Genomic DNA, 13,328 nt, shown 5'->3' on the forward strand with positions numbered 1-13,328 from the left:
GTTTTCTCCACTTTCATCAAAAATATCTAGTTGACCAAAAATGTTTTTCGTTCAATGAAAAATTCATGTATAAAATTAGAAAAGTGGATTCCTAAATTTAAAGAGTTTGAGGAATTGCTCATCTTTATTTTTTAATATTTCATGTTTTTCTTCTTCTTTTTTCATTTTCTTTCTTTTTTTTTTTTTTTTTTTTTTCCTTCTCTCCGTCAATTGTTAGGTCTTGGTGACAACTAGTGACCGCCAAAAGCATAGGCTGATGAGGATCAAGCTCAAGCCCAGCTTGTGGCTTGATACTGGCTGTCATCAAGGCCCGCAAGCCGACAAAGGAAGAAGGAAAAGAAAAAGAAACAAAAGAAAAAAGATTATTTAAGAAATTTTTTTCCTTAGATAAAGTTAGGAGATTGAAATTATTTTCCAAATGAGTTATAAATACGCAAAAACATTTTTGGTCACATATCACTAAATAAAAAAATATATATACATTATTATCTTAAGACTGAGCACGAGCTCCGACTTGATGTGACATTCACATGTTCAAGCTTAGTTCTAACCTAACCCAACCAAAACATGGATCTTTAGTGGAGTTGAAGCTGGACTACCCAGGTTACTAGAACTACAACAGTCGACGTCGAGGCGGGTCTTAGTTGATTGGGTTAGGTATTGTCTATGATATTCAAATTTTGACTACTCCTCCAGCCATAGAATCGAATCGAACTCAATGACTAGACGGCACGATTGACTAGCTGTTGCGAGCTTGACCACGGGTCAACCGCTTGTAGAGGCAAAAGCAGTGGACGATGGAGTCAGAATAGGATCATGATCGTCTTTTGATTTTTTGCTTTGATGAGTTTGTGCCTACCTTTGCTTTTTGGATCAGCCTGAAGAACAAAGAGAAGCCTCAAAGTTCATTTTCCCCCTTCCTTTCTCTTCTTTTCTTCTGGGTTTTTTCAGCTTTTTTTATCCTCCTTGTCCAACATAAATCCTTTTCATCCACCGGCTTTCTCTTCTTTTCAATTCGCAGCCCGAGCCTTGCAGGCGATGGACCCTTCTGGACCTAATGGCGAAGTCATGGTCCATTTTGCCATGTCCCAAAAATAATACTTAGATTCTCTTTTCTTTTTCACCCAAAATTTTCAAAAGAAGGGAAAAAGAAAAGATACTTTGTATGGACATAGAGCTTTCTATGAGCACTTTCTTGGGCTTATATTGTGCCCTTTTCATTTTGTCCGGAAAAAGGTTCGTTGTCATCGTTGAGCTTAAGACCTATCAAACGAGTGAGTTAAGTTGACTTGAAAGTAATCTAACCCAAGTTAACCAATTTAGTCCGTTTTGATAAATTTCTATGCAATACAAATCTAGTGACTCATACCAAACTTAACATGCACCTGACTCTATTTATATTGTTAAAACACTGCTATATTTAACTTAATTTTAAAAACTCAAACATAAACTAAAGTAAAAGAATGGAGTGAGCAAGCGTGAGATCGAGTGAAAGCAAGCGAGAGGAAAAGAGAGACGTAGAGATGAGTTGCATTTAAATAAATTACAAACCTATTTAACATCTATATTAAACCCATTTATGACTCATTTATTGAATATAACTTACTCATATAACAACCCTATGAGTTAAGAAATGGGTTTATGATCACTTTTAATAGGTCTAGTTGAACTATCGGCCAAGTTAAATTCCACTGATTATGTATTCATCTTATTGAGCAAACCAATTTCCTCCCAAGTTCTTTCTAATGGAGACGTAGGGGCTACATGGTAATGTTCTTTTCTTTTGTTTATGAACAAAAATTTTGTTTTTTTGTTCCCGGGAACAAAAACGCGTTTGTTTGCGTTTTCGTTTAAAAACTGTTTTTTTGTTCCCAGAATGAAATTGGAACAAAAAAGAAACAAAAAAAAAAGTTACTTTTCTGTTCCATAAACACTTCTTGAAGAACAATTATCTTTCTTTTTTTTCTTCTTTTCTTCTTCTTTTTTCTTTGGCCGGTCACCAACGCCTCGACCATGGTCGGCGACCGGCCTCGAGGGCGACGCCGCCGAGGGTCGGCGACCTCGCCGGAGTGTCACCGGCCCCTCTGGAGGCCGAGCTCGCCCGGCCAAGGCGAGACCGAAGCTCGCCCGGCCACCACCGAGGTTGCCGGCCAAAAGAAGAAAAAAAAAGAAAAAAAAAGAAAGGAAAATGAAAAATAAAATAAAAATATTAAAAAATTAAAAGAAACAAAAAAGAATATAAATTTACCAAACGTGTTTCTATTCATTTTTTATTCCCAACAAGTTTACCAAATGCATCTTTTCTGGTCAAAAATTGTTCCTCGAACGTAAATAGTTTTTTCTATTTCTATTTCTTAACAATTTTTAAACGAAACGTTACCAAATGCACCCATAATCGACAAAATCATTCGATACTCTTTCAATTTGCGTATCTCCGATATGTATTTTCGTTGTGTGTAAGTGTCAAAATCATTTGCACTAACTACCTGAAGCAGCCTCTTCTCTTTAGGTAGGTATTGGCAAGCAAAGGGACCTAACTTTTGTCATTTTGTTTGAAAATTTGTGTGAAAACAGATGGTTTCCCTGTTTCAAATGAACCTAAACCCTAACTTTGTGCCTAAAAGTAGATCGTACTAACATTATCCATCGGATTGCAAAAAAAAAAAAACATTATCCATCGGAAGTCGAGGCCCAGGAGACTTTGCAAAATTTGATGAACTTAGCTTACCCTAGATCCATATTTTCGTAAAATCAAAAAGAAGTTTGATTTCAAAGTTTGGTTCCATAAGTCCTTCTATACAGTTGGCGTGCCATTTTCTGTACAGGACAAGTAGAATCATCCAGGGATTACAATAATCTGAATTTGATCCCCAATCTTTTCTTCTATTTTTTTTTCCAATGATTGGACAATCCAAAAGGAGAATTATATTCCCATCATTCAGTTAAATAACTCCAAAAATATGTGGACCGTCAAATTCTTTTGTTCACGAATCCATCCTGCTCTTTTCCAACCGCATAATAAAACAATAATAACAATAAAATACAGAAAGAATGTTCGTTCACTAATAATTGATTTGTTCCGGTAAAATGTTTCCTGTGGGCTCGAATAATTTTGAGATTGAGTAAAAATATTTTGCACCTTGAAGGCATATTTAGAAGAAGCTTTTCAAGATACTTGCCGACTTTTGGCTAAATCGCAGAAAATAATGTTAGAATACGAAGGAACTCGAATAGTTCATATAGAAATCGTACAATCCATATCTATATAGGTGCTTTTTGAAAGCTGTCGGGCGTTCAGCGTTTGATAAAACTGAAATCCCAAAGATTAAAGAGAAATAAATTTAAACGGACTCTAAAGTTATGCAAAGTAAATCAAGTAACTAAACAGATGAAAGCGGGGAAAAAGAACTGCAAGATCCGGATTGTTCCGCTTCTGCCCTCTCTCGCACCTTGTACCTCGTCAATTGGATGATGATGGTGCACGATGAAACCGGTTCTTTCTTCTTTTTTTTAATTTCAGTGCATGATGTGATATCGGTCCATCGGTGAATCATCATCCATCCATTGCCTGCTGCATGCTGGTGCGCAGCAGCTTTGCCAACCCTCGGCCTTTTACTTGACCGAATGATAACGTGGGCGAGCGAGCAAGGTTCGCTACGGTCGAGAGATGGCACGCACGCACGCACGCACGCACGCGGTTAACGTCCAAAATCAAAATCTAAGATGCATCGTCCGCTGTGCTCTGTTCAGGGGAACAGTGTTTTGGCCACCCGCAGAGCACACATTGCAAGCAGAGCATTAAACAAGTGATGCTCTGTCGTTCACTTATCGACGACATGATGAACCAATTATCACACGCAAAAGGTGGCGAGAAGTCCTCGCGCACTGCACGGAACTTAAGTGGGGGGTGCTTGTGTGTCGTGCGTGCCTGCGCGTACGTTTTGGGAGGGCCCTCCATGATAATGAAAATCTTCGCACCACCATTAAATGAAGTTAACGCTAACGCTTCATCTCCTCCAGGATCCCATTTATGTCCAACACTCAATTCCTCTTTCTATTTTAAACTTCCTCACACACACCCTTCTTCTACTTCTTCTTCTTCTTCTCTCTCCCTCCTCCCTCTCTCTCTCTCTCCCCCTCTTTTCTTCCTTTTCCAAGTTGTAAGCGTTATGGTGTGACTTTTTGTATGGTCTCGTGCTGATTTCTGTGTTCTGTTCCGAAGGTTGCTCTGTTTGCTGAATCCTCTGTATACCCTTTCGGGGATTTTTAATAAAAATGGAAACTGAAGACAAGGTCTCAGAGAAGGTGCAGGGAGACGTTATTACTGGTGAAGCAACTGTAGTCATTCCCATTCATAAGGTAGTTCTGTGGCATCTATGTTTCTTTCTTTCTTTCCTTTTTTTTTTTATTTGGGTTCTTTTAATGCACTGTGATTTAGTTTTGGTGAGAGATGTTTTCTGGAGCTCAAGGACTTTGAATTGAGTGAAATAAAAACTCCAATGGCAGTGCATGTTTTCAGGGACTATTAATCTGCACCCCGAAGTTGCAGCAGTTTAACTTGTACTGCTCTTTGCCATCTTTGTAGTTAGTACTTACTCTAGCAGTTCTTTGTCTAGTTGACTATTTCTTTATATTTTCTTCGAGATCGTTGATCCGATATGTTTCTTGAGTACTGACGTTCAGCTTGCCTGCATTTCTGGCACCTGGCTAGTGCACTCGGTATCTGAATGAGGTTCATCATCTCGATCCGTTGCTTTCTGGTTAGGCCAATGATTTGTAGTAAATTCTGCCATAATAACTTGGATTTTGTTGTTTATCTTGTATCATAAAAAGGGATTGAGTAGCTCCACTGCATGAATAAGGCTTGGCAGATTAAATTTGAAAGCGTATATGAAGTATGGTTTCTGATCAGCGGTCGATCCTTGTTTCTTATTTCTAGGTCGAAGATTTGATGGGAACAGCGCAAGAAGCTCCACAGGCTCATCATTGGAAAAAACAGAATCTTTTCCTAGACATACCTTCGAGGAAGATGGGAACGTGGACTCAAGACAGTGTCATCATCAAAATGCCGCCGACACCGGGTGCCACCCCTAAGAGAGTAAATTTTCTCTTGACGCCTAGCTCAAACGAAGCGAGAAATAATATTGCGTCTCCAGGTCCCTCTTCTTCTAGGGGCAAATCATCCATAAAAAACTTACTACCTAAGATGAGCTTCATACACCGAAATTCAGCAGCAGACACTGAGAAAGCCACCAATCCAGATCCAGATGCTTCGATCACAGGACTAAGAGAAAAGCCTTCCATAGCTAGGTCGCTGTCATTTACGAAGCTATTCACTCCTAGATCAAGGAGAGCATCTTCGCTACCGGCGACTCCAATTGGGAACTCCAGTAAAGAATCCTCGCACAGCGAAAGAGTGTGTAGTACTCCACAGCCCACTGTAAGACATTTACAATACCGTCTTGTGAGCATCTAGTACCACCAATTTTAATGGACTTATCTTGAATTTATTTTTTTAACAAACTTATGACACATAACTAGACAGTCTGTTGTGGGAAGGAAATATGAAATCACTTTCTGAGGGTTCTCGATTTGCAGTTCTTGGTTGATAATTTTTCTGTGGATTTTGCAGTCAACAGGACTTCAAAGAACAATTCCGCGGTCACGTTCAGTTCCTGTCAATGACAAAGAGGATAGCATTAGGAGAATGGACTCCTTCTTCCGCATAATACCTTCCACACCCGGTCAAAGGAAGGAGATGTGATGCCTAACATATCTCAGACAGCTGATCACGGTATATTCTCACTGATTAGCTAACGGATGAATTCTATAGCTTCCTTCTTTGAACTCTTTTACTAAATTTCTTGTGCACACCATTTTTCGAAGAAATTTCTGCTTTGAGATATTTTCAAATCGCTGCTAGATGTGTAGCTGCAATCGTGTTACTAGTTTAGCCCTTAGAGGAGCTACCTGACTATTTTAATCCATGAACTATTCGCCTTTTTTCAATGTCTTCGACTTGTCCAATATCTCACAGCTCTTTCTCTGTCTCTCTCCATCAGAGGGACAATAGCTTTGCGGTATTCACAGGCGCACTTCTTTGCCTGCTCTTGTTGCTCAAGTTTGTCTAAACATAAATGCTTGGTGTTCTGGTAATATCCCATACTTAACCTTTCAATTGAAAAGCAGATGATACTGATGGTGAAGACATACCCGAAGAAGAGGCGGTCTGTAGAATTTGTCTGGTTGCTTTGTCTGAGGGCGGGGAAACTCTCAAGATGGAATGCAGCTGCAAAGGCGAATTGGCTCTGGCCCATAAAGAATGCGCTGTGAAGTGGTTTAGCGTCAAAGGTAACAGGACTTGCGATGTGTGCAAACAAGAGGTTCAGAATCTGCCTGTGACTCTTTTGAGAATACAAAGCATCCACAATGGAACCGTGGGAGGCACTCGATTTGAGATGGAAGATCTTGGTCGATACAGGTAAGTGAATGGCCACTTTTATTTACACGTCCGTTTTGTATCTTTTAAATTTGTGTTTCCTCTCGATTCATCGTCAGATGTTCAACATTTTTCTGGGTTCTGATAAAGGTTTACCAGCACTAAAAGTTGACATGTGATGAACATGCCATCTACTCTGCAATATCAAAGTACTTTCGATCAAAATTGACAGAAAAGAGTGCTATTAATAGATAATTGATGAGGGGCAATTTCCTGAACTTAATACTTCGAATCTTTACAGGCTGTGGCAGGAAGTGCCAGTCCTCGTCGTTGTGAGCACGCTGGCCTACTTTTGTTTTCTTGAGCAGCTTTTGGTGAGACATAAGCCATCTAAATCTTTGGAAATAGAATTGACTCAAATATGTTGTTATGTCATCCTCTCTGTTTCTGAGCGACATGTCTCTGACGTGCAGGTTGGGAAGATGGGTACAGGCGCAATTGCCATATCTCTTCCATTTTCTTGTGTTTTAGGTCTCCTAGCATCCATTACTTCATCAACCATGGGTAGGTCGCGAAAGATGCTCCACAAACATGACTAGGATGTATATATGGCAAAAGAAAAACATGTATTTATCGAAATGGGGTGTATTTTTTGTCGATCGGAACAATGTTTTCTAACTTGACCTCTTTAATGTGTCCGTGCAGTGAAGAGCAGATTTGTCTGGGTTTATGCATCTTTCCAGTTTGGCCTGGTGGTTCTCTTCGCTCATCTATTTTACTCTTTGGTAAGAATCCAGGGCCCGTGTCAAAATCACAATCAGTTTTCAAACAGCTCCTTTTCCATTTTCGATGGGCGAGTCTGCTCAAAACTTTGTGATGCCTGTCACAGGTTCATCTGCAAGCCATCCTATCGGTTCTCTTCGCATCTTTTGCCGGATTCGGCGTCGCAATGAGCGGGAGTTCGATCCTCGTTGAGTTCTTCAGATGGAAGAGAAGACGGCGTGCCCATTTGGTACAATCTCGCCGTGCTCAGGTGGCCATACGTCCCAGCCAGGCTCCTCGGGGATCTCTGGAGTCACCGTGGGAAGGATCCTCTCTGACCCATCCAACCCATGTGAACAACCCGGAAACTTTTAGCGGGAGTTGAACCGGTCTGTACTCTGTAGCAGATCCTGCAAAATTCGATGCGGCCGACCATAAACAGTTTCAGGCCAAATTTTCTGTAGTTTGTGTGGAAAGATGCTGCAATGTATGTGCTAGATAGGCGGTTTCCTTTCGGAACTATTACTAATCATCGTGGTACTGTGACTTGTGGCTGGTTTACGAGCTGCAGATAGATTTTGTTCCGGCCCTAATGTCTTAGACATTCAGTTTTCAGATTACGTTAAGAGCACGCATGACAAAATTTCTAAAACATAAATCAATTTCTAGTCATAAATTAATTTATCAATTTATATTCTTTAAACGAGTTTCTAAGTAAAGAAATGCATTTAATAACGACTCAAAATTTCTGTTTTTGAAATAGAAATTCGTTTGATAACAAAATAAAATTTCTATTTATAGGGCGATAACGGCCAACGTCCAACAATTGGTGGGGCATCTGGCATTCGGCGGCAAGTGGTCGGCAACCAAAGTTTGACAACCTGCAATAGGCAACCGATGACCGATGCCCCCATAGGCTGTAGGTAGGTAGCAAGCGATTTTTGTTCCAAAAATTAAAATTGTTAAATCTATTTTTTGAATAGAAATCCGTTCCCGAAATAAAAAAAAATGAAATTGCGTTACTAAACATATTTCCATTCTAAATTTGTTTCGAAGAATAGAATAATAAAGAAATAGAGAAACGGAAATTTTGTCATATACATCCTAAGAATTCGATACCAAACGAGGTCACTCTATTGTACGTCCTAAGAATCCGATACCAAACGAGGTCACTCTATTTGGGTTTTACATCGAATCGAATGAATGAAACAAAACCTGTCATTGCACAAACCAACTATCGGCATCTAACTTCATCATCGAAAATCAATCTTTATATAAATCGATTACCATCCCCTCCCCCTCTCAATCTGCAGGGGCTTCGGGGCTGTTTCCAAAGGGGAGAATGAGTAATGTAGCTCTTCAGTCCAATCAGCACTCGCCGTCGCCGGTCGGAACCAATTCGGAAAGAATAAGGAAAAAGTAAAAGAGAAGAAATTTACGTAAAGGAAAAGAGAAGGGAGTGAAGAACGCGTCGAGCTCCAAGAATTTAGGGCAATCCGTTGACAAACGGTCATGACACGAGTTGACCCCAGAAACGAAGCGCCCCCGAGATCTTCCGCAGCCTCACCTCTCCGACTGAATGAATGTTCCCACCAAAATAGCTCATACCCTCCCGCCTCTCCTCCTCCACGCTCGCTTCCCTCTCTCAGGTCCGTCTCTCCGAGCGTGAGCGTGCTCGTTCGTTCATGGGTTTGTGGTTTTCCGGCGAAAGTTTCGGTCTTGGTTGCGTTCGGCGTCTGACGTGCCGTTTTGGTTGGCGTTTCAGGTGTGCCCAGAAACGGGTTCGTGCGAATTCCGGAGCAGAGCAGGCGACTCGGGAGTAAAATGGCGCGGAGCCTGGACAAATGCGAGGGCAAGTTGGATGTGGTTCGCGAGGCGACCGAGGCTCACGCCCCAGAGGCAGTCGAAGCTCTCAAGTCGGGGAAGGTGATTGCTGTGCCGACCGATACGCTCTACGGCTTCGCTTGCGATGCTTGGTAAATGCCGCTTCGCTATTAGACCTTGCCGTTGCCTTTCTTAATCAGTAGGCGTGGTGTTCGGAAGAATGCCCACTGATAAAGTGGTCCAATGTTGAATCTTGTGAGGCGCAGTGTTATATCTGTTAGTAGATGGAATTCGAGCCAAATGGGGTTCACTCAATTTGTTCAGCTGATCTTGCTAGTTGCCGGAGGTCTGTCTATCAATTCGAATTATGATTTTCGAATTGGAAGTGCTTGTAGTAGTATGCGAGACAGAATGAGGAAAGATGACAAAATAATTGAACTCTCGAGTAATTGATCATTTTGTGTGTGTGGGTCACTAGAGTACTGTCCAGGCGTTGTGCCTCTGATTTTAGATTACTGATGACATATGGTTTGCTGATCTGCAGTTCTGCAGAAGCTGTTAACCGGATATATGAGATCAAAGGACGGAAGCATACGAGTCCTCTCGCCATTTGTGTTGGGGATGTCTCTGACATAGAACGTTTTGCAGTGACCAACCATTTGCCCCATGGTTTGCTCGATTCTCTCCTTCCAGGACCAGTAACTGTCATATTGAGGCGAGGTACTTAATTTATCTTAACCATCTTGAAGCATGAGTGAGAAATGAGAATCAGTGAACTGAGGAAATTGTTATGCCAATAAAGCAACTCCTGAGTCTCAACCACCTGTGCAAAGGTTTCCACCCTACCTCTAGGAAGAGCATTATGCCAATACGTTTCTCTCTCTTCGTGGAATAATACCATTTCATGTTTCACATTCTATTTTGTTTAATCATCATGCAGAAGAGTTATAAGGGCGGTAATTTAAATGCTTTTCAGGGGAATCAAGTATTCTGGATAAGTCTCTTAATCCTGGATTAGATAGTATAGGAGTCCGAGTGCCAGACTGCAACTTCATCAGGGTAATTGCCCGTGGAGCTGGGAGTGCTCTTGCCTTAACAAGCGCTAACTTGAGTGGCCAGCCAAGTAGTGTCTGCATCAAGGATTTCGAGAACCTCTGGGAACACTGTGCATATGTTTATGATGGTGGTGTGCTTCCTTCAGGTCGTGCTGGGTCAACAATTGTGGACCTTACAAAGCTCGGCTCTTATAAGATTCTCAGACCTGGAAGGTACTCCGCTTTGCTGTTGACTCTAACCATCCCATGCCTATGCGATAGCCTGTATTACAATTTGTACAAACATCATATTTTAAATTACTTGCACACAACAAATTCTGTGACCAAGACAGAAGAGAGCCTATATTTCTCTAGTTTGAGTTAGTAATTTTGAAAAGCAATGGGTTTTGGTTATGCCCATAAGGATATAGCAGCGATTCCTTAGTCATTATTGTCACAATTACCATATGGGATTCTACTATTAGAAGATGCATTGATCTGTGTGTGTGTGTGTGTGAGGATGTGTGCCCTTGTTATGTCATTTCTTTCCTGATTAGGCTAGGAAATGGCTCAAGCTGGAGACAATTGGTGTTTAAACTGACATAGGCAAAGGCTTGCATCATATATCGCTGAAATTTGCCACATGGTTTATTGGTATTAACTCTTCTAAAACTCATCTGAACTAAATGCCAGCGCTGAGGAAGAGACTGTTGCAATCCTCCAAGGGCACTCTCTTATCGAAGAGAAGTCTGAAGCATAGAGGAGCTCTCGCAAAGCTATTAATTCCCCAGTGAAGAGGCATACTGAGATGTGGGTCTAATTCTAAATATAGACAGGTCCAGGTTTTTGTCCAGAAGATGGAGGAACTGATAGTGTCTCTGTGATTGTACTTGTATCACTCGGAGCTTATGTTTATTTTTCTATATGAGGAGGGTCCCTCAGAGTCTTCAGTATATGAAGAAAACATCTGGGCATTTTGGTGATTGTACACAATATGTGTTGCCATTGACTCTAACCATCCTGTGCCTGCACGATTACCTATATTACAATTTGTACAGACATCATATTCCATCAAAATACTTGCGCATAACAACGTCTTTGACCAAGACAGAAGTAAGGGAGCCCATATTTCTCTAGCTTGAGTTAGTAATTATGAAAAGCGATAGGTTTTGTTTATGCTCATAAGGATACAGCCTGCGATTTATGTATATGTATTTATACATGTGAATAATGAGGATGCGTGCCCTTGTTATGTCATTTCTTTCCTGATAAAGCTAGGAAATGGCTCAAATCAGAGTCAATATTGGTGTTTAAACTAACATGGTTAGGCAAAGGCTTGCATCATGTATCACTGCATTTTGCCACATGGTTTATTGGTATTGACTCTTCCAAAACTCATCTGAACTAAATGCCAGTGCTGAGGAAGAGACTGTTGCGATCCTGGAAAGGCACTCTATAATCGAAGAGAAGTCCGAAGCATAGGAGAGCTCTCGCACTGAGATGTGGGTCTGATTCTAAATATATATAAGTGCTGGTTTTTGTCCAAAAGATGGAGGACTGACCTGTTTGGTCCGGCATTTGGAAAGAGCTTTTGGTCTCTAAAGGGGTTTGGCCAAATGCAAACGTGTTTAGTTCAATTTTTTGGACGACTTTGACAAGATACAATACGTCTCCAAATGGCTCTAAGTGCCTTAACCCCAAAACAGCTCTAGAGATACTTTGGGAAGTTACATCTTCAGAGTGCAAGTCACGAGTATTGTTCATCTTCTTCGGAATAATAACGGAGGCCAATGACCGCGCGGCCAAAGAGTTGCTCGTGTCAGCAACCGCCGCCTAAGGGGTCACTTGACCACAGTGACTGTCGCCCAGGGATTGCGCCACCCACCAACTGCCATTTGAGGTCATGCGATCTCAAGTGAGGCGACCTGAGGTCCGACGACCTCAGGCGGCGGTCGCCTAGGTTGAGCAACCCAACCCCAGGTGTTACTTGAGGTTGGATGACCTTAGGCAGCCATTGCCCGGTTCGTGTGTCACAAGGCCGTCCGATAGATCTAGCCGCCGGTCGCTAAATTAAAAAAAAAAAAAAAAAAAAAAATTGAAACTTTTTTTATAAAAAGTTTAGCAAAAACCCTTTGTAAAATGCAATTTTCACCGAAAGACATTTAAGTCAAAGTTGTTTCACAGTGTAGTTTAAAATTATAATTTACCAAATGCTATTTGCATTTTCAAAAACTCCTTTAATCCAAAGATATTTGCATTGTCTCAAGGATATTTGCCCAAAGCCGAACCAAACGGCCCGGATAGTGTCTCTGTGATTGTACTTGTATCACTTGAGCTCGATTTTTATTTTCCTGTCAGTTGAATAGTCCTCAAGACATGAAGAAAACGTGTGGGCATTCTGGTGAATATACACGATATCTTTTGTTCTGCTTAGTCGCATGTAATGGGTTGACACAGGATATTCCACTTTTCCTTAAATCAGATCATTTGATTGCTCCAGACAAATTGCAGTGACGCCTCTTCGCTCCCGAGTGAAAGTGCAAAACGTGTTTGGTGCTGGCGTTGAATCGATATGCTGTTCACCTCAATATCTCTACAGAACCTGAGACCATGTGAATCATGGATCCATGTGAATCTCGTGAATCTCGTGGTCCGTCATGCACGATTGCTTGAGAACTTGGTGTACAAGGTGGGATCCAATCCAGACTTTACCCAAGTCAGTTCTCATTCACGACGTGAAAAACATGCTGTACGGCTTTGTTTTGGTGACGTTGCGCGATGGATACAGGTGAAAGCGATTACAGCCTAAAAAGTTGGTTCGATTTTGAATAAGATAAGTTTCGACACTCTTCTCATCCCTTGAACAAAGGAAGGGAAAAAGGGGCGGATTGGACACGGGCGTAATGAAGCGAAAATGCATCCTTTGCATTGAATACACCTCAAACATGGTATGCCCGATCAATCAAATTGTCCATTGGATATGTATCTCGATCGATTGTCTAATTTGAATACAAAAACTTCTATTTTTTCTTTTCTCGTCCAATTTTTCCACAAGCTATCATACCACGATACAACTCCCACAAAATCATCAAGGACCGTTATGACCATTTGATTACAAAAGAACAAATCTCGATTGTTTGGCGAAAACTTTTTAAGCGTTTGTGAGGCATGGCAAGATTCATGTAACACTTGATTTTAAGGACGGCGAATTGATCGCACAATAACAGAAACCTTAAATCACCCACCAAACCTCGGTCGTCCTGTCCTTT

General features: G+C 41.2%; 2 protein-coding genes across 2 annotated transcripts; both read left to right on the plus strand.

The window, feature by feature from the left end:
• The first annotated feature begins 3,915 nt into the window (after positions 1-3,915).
• On the plus strand, positions 3,916-7,775 carry LOC104432868. Its single transcript, XM_039305944.1, is given in 9 exon segments — positions 3,916-4,359; positions 4,940-5,440; positions 5,633-5,741; positions 5,744-5,794; positions 6,187-6,481; positions 6,741-6,813; positions 6,913-7,003; positions 7,145-7,224; positions 7,329-7,775. Coding segments are annotated over 9 exon segments (1,542 nt in total). The 5' UTR covers positions 3,916-4,275; the 3' UTR covers positions 7,587-7,775.
• An 837-nt stretch (positions 7,776-8,612) lies between these two features.
• LOC104432869 (yrdC domain-containing protein, mitochondrial) lies at positions 8,613-11,169 on the plus strand. Its single transcript, XM_010045440.3, has 5 exons — positions 8,613-8,850; positions 8,967-9,177; positions 9,570-9,745; positions 10,002-10,293; positions 10,753-11,169. Exons 1-5 carry the CDS (start codon positions 8,781-8,783, stop codon positions 10,817-10,819), a joined length of 816 nt encoding a protein of 271 aa, XP_010043742.2. The 5' UTR covers positions 8,613-8,780; the 3' UTR covers positions 10,820-11,169.
• The last annotated feature ends 2,159 nt before the right edge of the window (positions 11,170-13,328 follow it).

This window comes from Eucalyptus grandis, chromosome 2, assembly GCF_016545825.1.
Source record: "Eucalyptus grandis isolate ANBG69807.140 chromosome 2, ASM1654582v1, whole genome shotgun sequence".
Classification (NCBI taxonomy): Eukaryota; Viridiplantae; Streptophyta; class Magnoliopsida; order Myrtales; family Myrtaceae; genus Eucalyptus; species Eucalyptus grandis.

Bases quoted from the DNA above. Each gene is read 5' to 3' on its own strand.
- LOC104432869 (XM_010045440.3), top strand. From the start codon at position 8,781: ATGAATGTTCCCACCAAAATAGCTCATACCCTCCCGCCTCTCCTCCTC. The intron at 9,178-9,569 runs GTAAATGCCGCT...GCTGATCTGCAG, and splicing joins GGCTTCGCTTGCGATGCTTG to TTCTGCAGAAGCTGTTAACC. The intron at 10,294-10,752 runs GTACTCCGCTTT...ACTAAATGCCAG, and splicing joins AAGATTCTCAGACCTGGAAG to CGCTGAGGAAGAGACTGTTG.